The sequence below is a fragment of the Asparagus officinalis genome, chromosome 1 (assembly GCF_001876935.1).
Source record: "Asparagus officinalis chromosome 1, Aspof.V1, whole genome shotgun sequence".
In the NCBI taxonomy this organism is placed as follows: Eukaryota; Viridiplantae; Streptophyta; class Magnoliopsida; order Asparagales; family Asparagaceae; genus Asparagus; species Asparagus officinalis.
This window is the reverse complement of record NC_033794.1, coordinates 23706780-23720300: the sequence shown is the minus strand read 5'-3', so window position 1 is coordinate 23720300 and position 13521 is coordinate 23706780. Positions and strand designations below refer to the sequence as shown.

The 13521-nt window shown below is 34.8% G+C and overlaps 1 protein-coding gene across 1 annotated transcript in view; it reads left to right on the top strand.

The window, feature by feature from the left end:
- Nucleotides 915-13521, top strand: part of LOC109821416 (CDPK-related kinase 3-like) — a 17011-nt gene continuing 4404 nt past the window's right edge. Inside the window, exons 1-10 of the mRNA XM_020387604.1 lie at nucleotides 915-1316; nucleotides 2244-2374; nucleotides 2820-2861; nucleotides 2963-3071; nucleotides 3193-3271; nucleotides 4931-5227; nucleotides 5367-5476; nucleotides 7065-7172; nucleotides 9211-9273; nucleotides 9938-10105. Of these exons, the coding sequence (XP_020243193.1) occupies nucleotides 933-1316; nucleotides 2244-2374; nucleotides 2820-2861; nucleotides 2963-3071; nucleotides 3193-3271; nucleotides 4931-5227; nucleotides 5367-5476; nucleotides 7065-7172; nucleotides 9211-9273; nucleotides 9938-10105 (1491 nt within the window). The 5' untranslated portion in view covers nucleotides 915-932. The remainder of the gene's footprint in view (nucleotides 1317-2243; nucleotides 2375-2819; nucleotides 2862-2962; nucleotides 3072-3192; nucleotides 3272-4930; nucleotides 5228-5366; nucleotides 5477-7064; nucleotides 7173-9210; nucleotides 9274-9937; nucleotides 10106-13521) is intronic.

Here is a 13521-nt window from a genome sequence, read left to right as displayed (position 1 = left end):
CGCCATTAATACACCTTTTCCTTTTTGGCCAGGGGGCAGGGGCACAACCTGCAACCTATTTTGTTAGCACCCTCCTCGTTTTTAAATTCTCACCAACATATTATTTCCTATAATAATAGATGTAAATTGCGGAGGATCACGTCATCCATATCTTTATGAGTGCTGCTACGAGGACCCAAAATATGGGACCAATGGAGAGGACATGTGAGGTGTCCCCTTCCTATTGCATAATGAGTTGGCCATACCAACTCATTATGCAATAGGGAGAGGACACCTCACCTGTCCTCTCCATTGGTCCCATATTTTGGGTCCTCAAGGTGTTTTCCTATCTTTAGCTGCGCTAAAACACCCCTCAGTTTATTTGTCAGAGCTTGCTCCTCCTGGGTGAAGAAGATATTGACAGTTCATCTCTCTAATTTAGGGGGCCTTAAATACTAGCTAATGAGCTGAGAGGCGTTGAGTGTGATAAACATGAAGGGGGTTATGTGCAATTTACCTCAGTAACAGTTGTTATTTTCCTAATACGATCCCCTCGCAAATCAAATCAGTAATCTCAGCTGTCCACCGTCTGAATCCCATTAATAAAACAAAACACATTCAAAGCGTATATACACGAAATTTCCAACCTTACCCCTTTTACTTTCTTCCTGTTTTACCTTTTATTTTATATATATATTTAAAAAATTTCAACGATTTGTTTATTAAAAACTTTGATTCGGTAATCAAACCCCTCAAATTTCCTCTCCCCTCAGCTCCCAATGCCCTCCCTTTGACCCCATCCGATCTCAAAAAGATCCCATTTTTGACACCGGATGGGCCAGCTTGCCCAGGCAAGCAACATCGCCGTCCTCGACGACGCGGCGACGCCGATCGAGCCGACGACTCCCGCACTCCGGCGACATCCCGCCCTTCCCGCCGCACCGCCACCGCAGATGGCGAGCCCGTACCCCGCGGGCACCCCGTCGGCCTCTGCCAGCCCGCTGCTGCGGGAGTTTCGCGCGTCGCCGTCAGGACGCCTCGGAGATTCTTGCAGAATCTCCGGCGGCCTTCTCCGCCGCCTTCTCCGCGAAGCATATAAAGCGCGCTCTTTTGAAGAGGCAGGGCGCAAAGCGAAGGAGGGGACGATAGCGGAAGAGGAGGAGGAGAGGGCGAGGGCTTTGGATAAGAGTTTTGGATTCGGGAAGAATTTTGGGGCGAAGTATGAGATTGTGAGTGAAGTGGGGAGAGGGCATTTCGGGCATACGAGCTCTGCGAAGGTGAAGAAAGGGGAACTCAAGGGGGAGGTTGTTGCTGTTAAGATTATACCTAAAGCTAAGGTACATTGTACCACATCTTTCTTAAGATTGTGCTTTTAGTCAAAAATCAGTTAGGGTTTTTGTTCAATTCGAGCATGCTAGCTAGTTCATTGAGACTGTAGAAGGAATAGTTGATGTCCGTCATGACAATGTTTCATGATATATTACTGCAATGTCGCCTTTGTGCATAATAATGCTTGTACATCAATAGCGTTTGCTAATCTATCTCTAAGCTGGTAGATTTATGCACAAAATATCAATATGACACCATGTTCCCATATTGACATGAGTTCTAATGCCACTGTCAATAATCAAGGGTCCTGTTCTTAATTACTATTGTTTTATTCCTAACTTAGTTGTATGTTAATCGCCACCTAAGTTGCATGGATACAGGTACGGGTAGGGGGTATGGGTACATGTCGCAACAAATTTGTAAAAGGTTGGGTACGGGGACACGGCTAAACGCACTGGCTGTAATCATAGTTTTGAGCCAGATGCACATAGGGCCCTTTGAAATCATAGTTCTTAACTAAGTATAGGCTGAAACAAACTCGACCCTTGTCCAACAAGTTTCAAAATAGATGTGAAATCGTAGGATAAATTTCCAAGGCATGTGTGAGAAATGTTTAAATAAAACATGTATATATATATGTAAGGAGTGCCCAAGAAGTGTTAGGTATGGGTACGGGAAGTGTCGGGTATGTGTACAGCTTCATGATAAAATTACCCAAGTAACAGAGATCAACACTAAGATTGGTGACACTATGTCAATGTTTTAGTTTTTAAAAGCATTGGCAGTTTTAGACTCTAAACACGAGAATCCTGTTTTGGTTTGTCTGTCAGCATGTAATTGTATATTTTCTTTCTAAGCTACTCTGGGATAAAAGAAGTTTGGAAATGACTCTTTATTGCAGCGACATTGTTTAATTCACTAATATTTTCTTGCAGATGACGACAACTATTGCAATAGAAGATGTAAGGAGGGAGGTGAAAATCCTGAAAGCTTTGTCTGGGCATAAAAATCTTGTCAAATTTTATGATGCATGTGAAGATGCCACAAATGTCTATATAGTCATGGAGTATGTCCAAATTCTTTTTACTTGCGACGTTTCCTTTATCATTCATCTTGCGAGATTGGTATACGTTTATGACAGGGTGTCATATAGCATGAGCTTGACATCATGTTCTTTTATTTGTGACGTAAACAGAAACTGTATAAATTTGTTTTCTTGACTTTTGTAACTAGGATCCTTATGGCTATGCTCCATTCCAATGTCAAATGAGCATTACGATTTTAGAGCAGAAGATGTTATATTTTTAGCAAATTAACTATTGTGAATTCAGATCAAACAAATCCATTTTAAAACAAAACGATCTAGCTTGTAGGTTTAATGCAACTGAAAACATTTTGAAACTGTCAATTGTAATGGTGACTGCTGAAAAGAAATATCTTTTTAGTATTTTGGCATTACCTGATTCAATACGTATATATTAATTACATATATTTTCTTTTTTCCCTGTCAGATTATGTGAAGGCGGAGAATTGTTAGATAGAATTTTGGCCAGGTAAACATTTATACTTAAGCGTGTTATATGGATGTGTACACATCCGTTCATCATTCGATCAAGGAGTTCTAATGAATTATGCTGTCCTCTAATTTCGGAAGGGGAGGAAGGTACATGGAGGATGATGCAAAAGCAATTGTTGTTCAGATTTTGAGTGTGGTTGCCTTCTGTCACCTTCAAGGTGTTGTGCATCGGGATTTAAAGCCAGAGGTATAGTCACAAAGTTCAATGTAACCTTCATATTATTAAGTAATTTGTTTTAGGATCCCAACACACCATGGTGTTGGCTATATCTTGCTGAAACCTTTTTTTTTTCTTGGACTGTTAACAGAATTTTCTCTTCACCAGTAAAGAGGAAAGTTCTCCTATGAAGCTTATTGATTTTGGACTTTCTGATTTTATTAGACCAGGTAACTGTTTGAACCTTACGAAAAACTTTGGATATCTGAACTTCTGAACTTCTGCTATGACTTTATATGTCTTAATGATTATAAATAACATGTTAAATATTAGTAGTTTTTAGCTTTCACTAAAGTTGCTTAAACCCATTCTTCATTTCATATATATACTTGAACGATGTTTAGTGAGGAGATGGTTCATTTCTCCTCTCGATTATCATTCTCCTTTGCTGTTGCTGTTTCTTCAACACTTCTACAGAGATACATTACCTTGTGCTGTCATGACTGGGTATGTATTTTAGATTCTTGTGGGATTTATAATAAAAATAAAGTCTATATTTCAAATCTTTTGTTTCCTGCTAGAAATCTTCATGCATGATTGATTTTGGTAACTAGTGGAATCAAGAATCTTAAAGTTTACTCATTTTCGATGAACAGAAGCAATACACAGCCTCTGGAACCTCAACCTTGAGACTGACCATCAGACTTCCTACCTTGATACTATGTCTGACATAGAATGGCTAATCCTCACATGGCTTAACACAACTCCATTATGTGGTAAGGGCTCACCATGTAACAGAGCTGGTAATTACCAACACGGCAACACTACAAGTGATAGATCAATATACCATTTTCCCCCTGAGGTGTGATGCTGTGTGTTAGGTTAATCAGAGGTGTAGGATTGGAGGTTGACTGGAATGTTTCATTAGATTTTGGTTCACCGCGGTTTTCTACAGACAACTGTTTTCGTCTCTGTTAATCAACTCCAACTGTTTACTTCTCTGTTTGGCAGTCAGGTTTCAGACGGTATATTTATGCATAGTTTGTAAGGATCCAAAACCCTTTGATGTCTAAGTTAGAGGCTTGCAAAAATGCGAGTAGCCTCATGTTTCTGCTTTCTTTGATTCATTAATTGTGCTACTTATAGGGGATAGAAGTTAGAAGGTACATCAGATTGTGCAGTTTGACATGGTTGGAATTCTACAGCTCTAAAGAGGGATGCTGAGACCACTAGTCTAGACACCAGATCCCTACAATAGGTATATTGGCCTCGGCCAATAGCCCACAAGAATACTTGTCCATTGTTGCTTGGGCCCAACCCACATGCTGTCAGGTCTCCTCTTTAGGCTTGGCTCATAGGCCAGATCAAGGCATCTCTAATATGATTCTGGCTATTCCAAGTTTGTAGGTACTCAGGGATAATCACTACCTTTTCTTACTTGAAACTTAACCGTGCCTTCTTCCCATTTAAGAAGTAATAGCCTGTTCTGAGAAGACAATGCTTTTAACCCTCATTGGAAAGCAAAGAAGGAAACCATGAGTTTCCTACTTATAAAGTGTAGCAGGATATTCCTATCATAATAGTATAAAAAATGATCTTCATTTCTCATTTTGTCATTGTAAAGCTAAGGCTCCTTTTGAGTTGGAAAAACAGAATTCTGAACTTCAAAAGTTACGTGCTTTCTTCTGGGTTTTTATAATATTAAAAAACTCACTTGAATGCAAATTTCAAAATCAACTGTTGTAAACCATTTTTAATTAATTTTCAATTCTCCGTCCAGTAGAAAGCCTTGTTTTGCATGTCTGAAAGTGCTTTCTTCATGTTCTTCAGCTGCAATGTAAAAGTTGAAGTTTGGTATAATGTTATGATTGTTGGCATTTCTTTTGCAGATGAGCGATTAAATGATATTGTTGGAAGTGCGTATTATGTTGCACCTGAGGTCCTGCATAGATCATACAGTACGGAAGCAGACATATGGAGTATTGGTGTAATAACATATATCCTGCTATGTGGTAGCAGACCTTTTTGGGCACGGACAGAATCAGGAATATTTCGTTCAGTGTTGAGGGCGGACCCTAACTTTGATGATTCACCTTGGCCTGCTGTATCTGCAGAGGCTAAGGATTTTGTTAGAAGGCTTCTAAACAAGGACTACAGGAAAAGAATGACAGCAGCACAGGCTCTAAGTGAGTTGAGAGTTCCATCTCTAAATATTTTATGCTTTAAATTGGATATGTCGTCGTTACAAAAAAATTCTTATTACTTCATGGCATTTCTACTTTTGAACTAAACTAACGCCAATGTCTATTCGAAATGTGATGGCAGATCATCCATGGTTGAGAGATGAGCAGCGGAAAATCCCACTAGATATACTAATTTTTAAGCTGCTCAAATCATATCTTCGTGCTACACCTCTCAAACGCGCAGCACTAAAGGTATATAATGTTCAAGTGGATCATCAGTTGAAGTTAGATCCTAATTTTCCCTTACCTGTTCATAAAATACTGGAAAAAATTATTAAAAATTTGTAGATGTGCTATCCCTTAAAATTTTCAATTGGTGTTGTATTCTCTTTGAGTAGGCAAATGATGGAAGCATTTACTTACTTCAGCATTTTTTATTTGTAAGGATATCTTATATGCAATCTAAATCCACTATTTGCTCTGAAGCTATTATCTGGACATAATTTTGTGTATGGTTCTTGGTTAACTTACATCAACACAACAAAGTCTTTATCCTAAGCTATGTTACCCATGAAGCTGTATCCGTACTCGACACGTTCCTGTACACAAACTTCATGGACATTCTGTGGATATATGCATACATTTATTCAAACATGTATTCAATTATATGATATATTTTTTAATTTAAAACACTTGTCATACACTTCTTAGACGTATATCCTACACTTCACATCCATTTCTTGAAACTTGTTGGACAGGGGCCGGGAAATTTCCAGCCAACACACAAGTTCAACACTGATCTTAATGGTCGTTTGAATGTTGAGTTCAAAAATGAGTAGTTTCCAACTTTTACCAATCAACATAATAGAAGAAACTTAAAAATGTGATAGGAATTTTAATTCTAATAACACATGAATTGAGAAACAATAATGATCTCATGTAATATATTAATTTCAATATATGTATGTAGCCGTGTCCATGTACCCTCATTTTACAATTTTGCATTGTCCCGTACCCATACCCACACTTGTACTGGTATCTATACCTGTATCCATGCAACTTAGATCCTAGGCTACAAAATTAGGCACGTGCGAATGCACATGACATGAAAAGAATCCATAGAAGTTTGAACTTTTAATTAGGGGTATACTGGGACTACGAGATTTGCGGACTCCGAATCAAAATTTTCGCATACTTTTAACTTGTGATGCTGTAATTTATTGGTGTGATTTTCTTAAGGAGAAGAATGATATATATACATTTATGCGTTTTCGAAAAGATATTCATTTATTTTAACAGAACCATTCGCAAGAAAGTTAATAGTCAAAATTATTTTTACAATTTTCAATGTAATACATGTTTCTATAGTCTGTCTAATTGTTTATTTATAGGTTTAATGAATTAAGAAACATTTATTATTTTTCAGATCCGTTCTTTCTAAATTACCTTCCGTAACTTTCTAGTTTTTATAGGTTATTTTGTTGTAGTTTTCATTTCAGTTTTAATAGAGTAAAAAAAATTAATATTTTCAATTTAAATGAGAGATAGGGATGAAGTAGGAAAGGGAAGTTGAGATGTGGGGAGATAGTGAAATGTCATAATAGTTTTCATTTCAGTTTTAATAGAGTAAAAAAATTAATATTTTTCAATTTTAAATGAGAGGTAGGGATGAAGTAGGAAAGGGAAGTTGAGATGGGGGGAGAGAGTGAAATGCCATTTATAATAATATTTTCATAGAAATGACATTTGCTGATGTCATTACATCTAAACCTTTTGGTATAAGTCATGTGTGTATAAGTTGTTTGTTTGATTCTATTTACCTACTACTGTTCATGTGCAGGCCCTATCCAAAGCTGTAACAGAGGATGAGCTTTTGTATCTTAGGTCCCAGTTTAAGTTGTTAGAGCCAAATAAAGATGGGTGCATCTCATTTGAGAACTTCCGGATGGTGAGCAGATCTTGTTATTCTTTCCCTTAGTTTTCTTGGATTTTTCATTTTGTATCAACAAAAAAATAGGAGACTTGTCACAGTTTACTTACTCATTTGATAGAAAGCAGTTAAATACTAGGAATAGTACATGCCAAAATGTGAGTTTCAAAAATTAACCAAACTGAGTCTCCAAAAAAAAAAAAAAAAAAACTTGGATTTTTCATTTTGTATCAACAAAAAAATAGGAGACTTGTCACAGTTTACTTACTCATTTGATAGAAAGCAGTTAAATACTAGGAATAGTACATGCCAAAATGTGAGTTTCAAAAATTAACCAAACTGAGTCTCCAAAAAAAAAAAAAAAAAAGAAACAGAAAAAGAAAAAGAAAGAGATCAAAATAACACCAAAGTTCTACGTAGTAACAGCACAAGTTAACACAACTTAATCAATTAACATTGCTTAGGTAGTGTCATATTTCCTCCCATTAGGAGGTCACATGTTTGACTTTGCCCACTTACAGTGGAATTTGTATTTTCCATTTCAAAATGCAGGGGATGTACTATTTTTTCTTATATAACAGGGTAAACTGTTTACACTGGCATGTATATATCTTGAGAGTTGTCCAATAATTGGTCGTATATTCAAAATTTGACATCAAAAGCATAAAAAGCCAAAATATTACAATGATGTTAATTCATTCTTCTACGGTCAAACCAGGGCTACTATTATAATATATAACTATATATATATTATATAATATATTATATATATAATATATATATATATATATATATAGTATAATATAAGAGAGAAGAGAGAGAAGAAGAGAGAGAGAGAGAGAGAAGAGAGAAGAAGAAGAGAGAAGAGAGAGGAATATGGGTATTCTGGTACAACACAAAATTGTGCCTTGGTAGTGAGATGGCATATTCATCACTTCAATCTCAATGGGGGATCACATCACATGGTTAATGTGGTGCCCCCTAATGAATGAGTGATGGAATGAGACACCTCCTACTAACCCAAAATTATGCTGGTACCATAACCTAATTTTCTCATATATATATATATATATATGTGTGTTGTATATATATATATGTGTGTGTGTTAGTGTGGTATATATATGTGTGTGGGTGTGGGTGTCTATATATATATATATATATATATACTATTTATAATATATATATAATAATATAATCAATATATATATAATATATATTTATATATATAAATATATAATAATAGTAAAATTCGCAAAGTCAATGCCAGAATGTCCTTAGAATTGTCTCTAAATTTATCTCAAGAGATATCCCCAGTGATATGATCATATGTCCAGATTGGTGCGTGTGGTGGTTGTATATATATATATAATATATATAATATATATGAATATATATATATTATAATTGAGCCAATATGGAGAAACCTGGTAGCCAATTCTTGCATTGAACTGTAGTGAGGTGCCAAATCACCTCATCACACCTGAAAATTGACGCATTTTTTAAAAGTGAGGTGAATAGGATGATGCTCTCTCTTCAAGGTGTGATTAGGGTGGGATTGGCCACCTCACTACCCAAGTTCAATGGAGAAACTGTGACAAGTTTCTCCATATTTTTCTATATTTCTATATAATATAGTATATACTAATATATATAATATAGAATGTCTTAGGAATGGATCTTCTAAATTTAAATTTCGCAAAGTCAATGCTCAAGAATGTCTTAGGAATGGATCTTCTAAATTTATTCAAGAGATATCCAGTGATATAGAATGTCTTAGGAATGGATCTTCTAAATTTATTCAAGAGATATCCAGTGATATGTCATATGTCCAATTTGGTACTGAAACGAAAAATACATCCAAAATATTTGCAATGCTGTCAATTTATCCTTCTGTGATCTAACCGTGCCATAAAAAACTAGTGCCTTTTTTCTTCATCATAATTTAAATCTTGATATCGTAGCTTATGCTATGTGCCTCAATCTACTTCTCTATATTTGTGAAACAACGTCCTACCTCTTCTGTGTCTAGCTGTTACTTAATGTGACTTCAATGCAGGTACTGTTGAAAAATGCTACAGAGGCAATGCAATTGTCGAAGGTTCCTGACATATTAAATGTGGTGCGACACCTACAACTGTATTTGAACTTTTTTAATGTTTATGTTTATCTTTCATCTTATTATTGTGTTCCATGAAGCATTAATTAGTTTCTTGAATATTATGTTTTCCCCTCATAATTTACATTTTTAGTGTGTAAAAATATCACAACGAATGTGACCTGTGAGTCTTTCAGCAGAGAACTGTTCACACCCGCTCTTAAATGTTATAAACATTGAATTTTTTTTTTAATATACACCTGAATTTCCTGTTAGGTTGCAGCAGGTGTGGCCATATATGAAGGGTCTAAGTTTAAAATTGTCATGTGCAGTGATCATTTTCATTAAAATACTGTTAAAAGCCACTGTTTGGGAAAACATATGCTGATTATTTCCTCTTGTTTGTCGATAAAAGTGCGAGAGAGGGGGACTTTAAATCAGCGTAGGAGGTGATTCCATAAAATAAATATCATAAACCGTCTCTTTGTTAACCTTTATCTTCTACTGTTTGAAAAGTAAAATGGTAAAGCAGAAGTATGGAATTTAGAAGGTAAGGTTTTCCTACATGATGTATCTATGTTGCGCAAACACAAATATGCCGACATGGTTAAAACACGATGAGACCTATTGACAAATGATAATATTAAAAAAAATTACACTTAAGTAATTTTTTGCTTTTGCATTACAGCTGGAGCCTCTCTCCAACAAAAGAATGAGTTTTGATGAATTCTGCGCTGCTGCAATCAGCCCTTATCATTTAGAAGCTTTGGAAGGATGGGAGCAAATTGCCAGTGTAGCCTATGATCATTTTGAGCAAGAGGGAAATAGAGTCATCACCATTGAGGAATTAGCTCAGGTATTTACAGAAAATCTTATTTGAGAAAACACCAAACAATCTTTAAGGTCAGTTTGGCAACTTGAGGACTAATCCAGAACTAGCTTAATTTAGTATTTGGCCAAATTTGGCCTAACAAAATCTGGTAAAGTCCTGGTCCAATTATTTGCCAAATTGGGTTCAATCCTGATTTAATTACACTTATTCTGGTTATCTCAAGTTCCCAACCACTATCTTAAGAGGCTTTTTTCCCCTCTAATGAAATAGGTGGCCATCAACATTTTCTTTTGTCATGCCTTGAAATTGCAGCGAAAATTTATAAATACGGGTTAAGCGAATGTAGCAATCCATGCACAAGACGAGTCCGTGCACGAGTTAAGCCTGCCACTTTATATCACAACTTTTCTAATGAAAATATATAAACCTGCTGATGATAGAAGTTTAGAGCTATATATTTATATGTGTGTGTGTGTGTGTGTCCATCAACATTTTCTTTTGTCATGCCTTGAAACTGCAACGAAAATTTATAAATACGGGTTAAGCGACAGTAGCGATCCATGCACAAGACAAGTTCGTGCACGAGTTAAGCTTGTCACTTCATATCACATAACTTTTCTAATGAAAATATATAAACTTGCTGAACGTAGAAGTAATAGTTTATATAGTATATACTATATATATATATATATATAGTATATATGATATATAGGAAGAGAGAGAGAGAGAGAGAGAGGAACGAGAGAGAAGAGAGAGAGGGGGGAGGAAGGGGGAGAGGGAGAACTTGTGTAACTTAAGTGGAGCCATCACAAAATTGATGATATATAGGGATGCCATGCAATGATATGAAAGAACTTTATAGTATGATCTATTTATATATATATATATAATATAGATATATATAGTATATTAGTATATATACTAGTATATATATATACGGATCTGAAAAGTTATGGTGACAAATCTTTTTGTCATTTACGTTGACAGTAAGTTCACGCTCTCTCTCTCCTATATATTATATATAATAATATATAATATATATATATTATCATTATAAGAGAGAGAGAGAGAGAGAGCATAGAAGCAGAGAGAGATAATGGGTATCCTTGTCATAGGAGAGGATTCTCCTTGTGCCTCTAAAATCACCATGATTGAGCGACATTGTGGAATGATCCGCTCCGTTGAACTTGATCTACCATATTTAAAAAGCCCTACACACCAATTTGGGGTGAACCCGTCGTCGTTTGACCCTTCATCCACTCGTATCAATTTAACCGGTTTTGAATGAATAGAATCTTTCACAGGCTCGATGGAGGGTCAACGACGAACGGGTTTCACCCCAAACTTGGTATGTTAGGGTTTTAGAATATATAGATCAAGTTCAACGAACGGATCATCCAGCATGCGCTCAATTCATGTGATTTTAGAGGCGTCAAGGAGAAATCCTCCTATGACAAGGATACCCATTAATCTCATATATATATAATATAATACTATATAGTATATATATATATTATATATATATATGATTATAATACGGATAGAAGTTGGTGGACAAATGCTTTTGTCCATTTAGGTTGACATAAGTTCACCTCTCTCTCTCTCTCTCTCTCTCATATATATATATAATATATATATATATATATTATATATATATATATATTAATATATATATATATATATATATAATATATATATATATATAATATTATACTATATATATATATATAGCACTTAGAATCACAAACGCTCCTCATTACAATATTTTACATTATAAATCACATTCTTGGTTGTACATAACACCAACGGAGGGGTTTTCCATATAAACGCATCTTAGCAATGCGCCACAACCAAAAGTTCGGCTTATTACGTAGCTATCTCAGATCTGATTTTTTTTTTAAAATGACGGGGTGAGCTAGGTCTCAGTGATAACATTTCCCACTAGAGTTTCTAGATATCTAATAAAATAATAATATCCAAAAGAAATAATGAATTATAAGTCTTGCATTGGAAATTCTAAAAAGATAGCAAAATATGATCCAAGAACAACACTATTTTTTTTATTTAAGAATACAACTTTTTAGATTTCTTTGTTATGTGCAAACTGAATATATTGTAATCTATTACAAAATCAAACTCTTTTGAAAGCAAGATAAATACTAAGAAAGAAAACGAACTATTAAATATGTGCAAAACCTAAAGATTGTTATTTTTTAAAGTTCACAGTCAAATGTCAGAATCTCAAATCTCGATGAGTCGTTCATGAAATGTAAGAATCACCTCATAGGTCATATTAAGGCTACGAATTAAAACCCAACAGCATGAGAATGCCAAAAGACTTCACATAACATATAGTCGACCAAAATGCACCTAATACTGCATAGGCTGTCGACCACATCACAAACGCCCAAAAAAGAGCCACATCAAAAATAACCAAAAAGGGCCACATTGTAAATGCCTAAAAAAGGCCACATAAAGATGCCTTCAAACCATATAGCAGACACAAACAAATCATTCCATTGTGGACTTTCTGAGGGTTTTAAAAACATCGAGAATCACTTGTCAAAAGGCTTGATTTTGGAAACACATCCTTTGTCAAATTACTTAATTTCAAAACACACCACTTATCAAATTGCTTCTTTCCAAAAACACGTCACTCATCAAATCACTTTAATTTCAATACGTGTCATTTGCGTCGAAAATAATATAGGTATGTTCACTTATCAAAAATATAAATACTTTAGATCAAATGGACAAGCGTAAAAATCTCATCATCTAAGTTAAAATAGTTTATATATTTCATTTTATCTATTTTTATCAAAGACCAAGACAAAATCTTTGAATCCATAAACAATTGAAACTCATTCAATTACTTCTTTTCTTCAAAGCTTTCAAATAAAGCATTATTCACAATTAATTGAGATTGGATGAAACCAAAATGCTTATCACATTTTATGAGAAATGAAATTTACTTTTAATATATTGCATGAAATTAAAATCATATTATGGGTTAGTCCACAATAAAAATAGATCGGATCACATTTAACTTTGTATACATGAAAATAGTAGATTATTTATTTTTCGAGCACAAAATCAATCAGATATAGCACTCATGCAATTTCATATTATAAAAATACTAGTGAGAAATGAACTCACCTCTAGTGGATACCACTAGGCCTGTTCAAAAAGCCCGTCGGGTCAATGAAATTTACTTTTAATATATTGCATGAAATTAAAATCATATTATGGGTTAGTCCACAATAAAAATAGATCGGATCACATTTAACTTTGTATACATGAAAATAGTAGATTATTTATTTTTCGAGCACAAAATCAATCAGATATAGCACTCATGCAATTTCATATTATAAAAATACTAGTGAGAAATGAACTCACCTCTAGTGGATACCACTAGGCCTGTTCAAAAAGCCCGTCGGGTC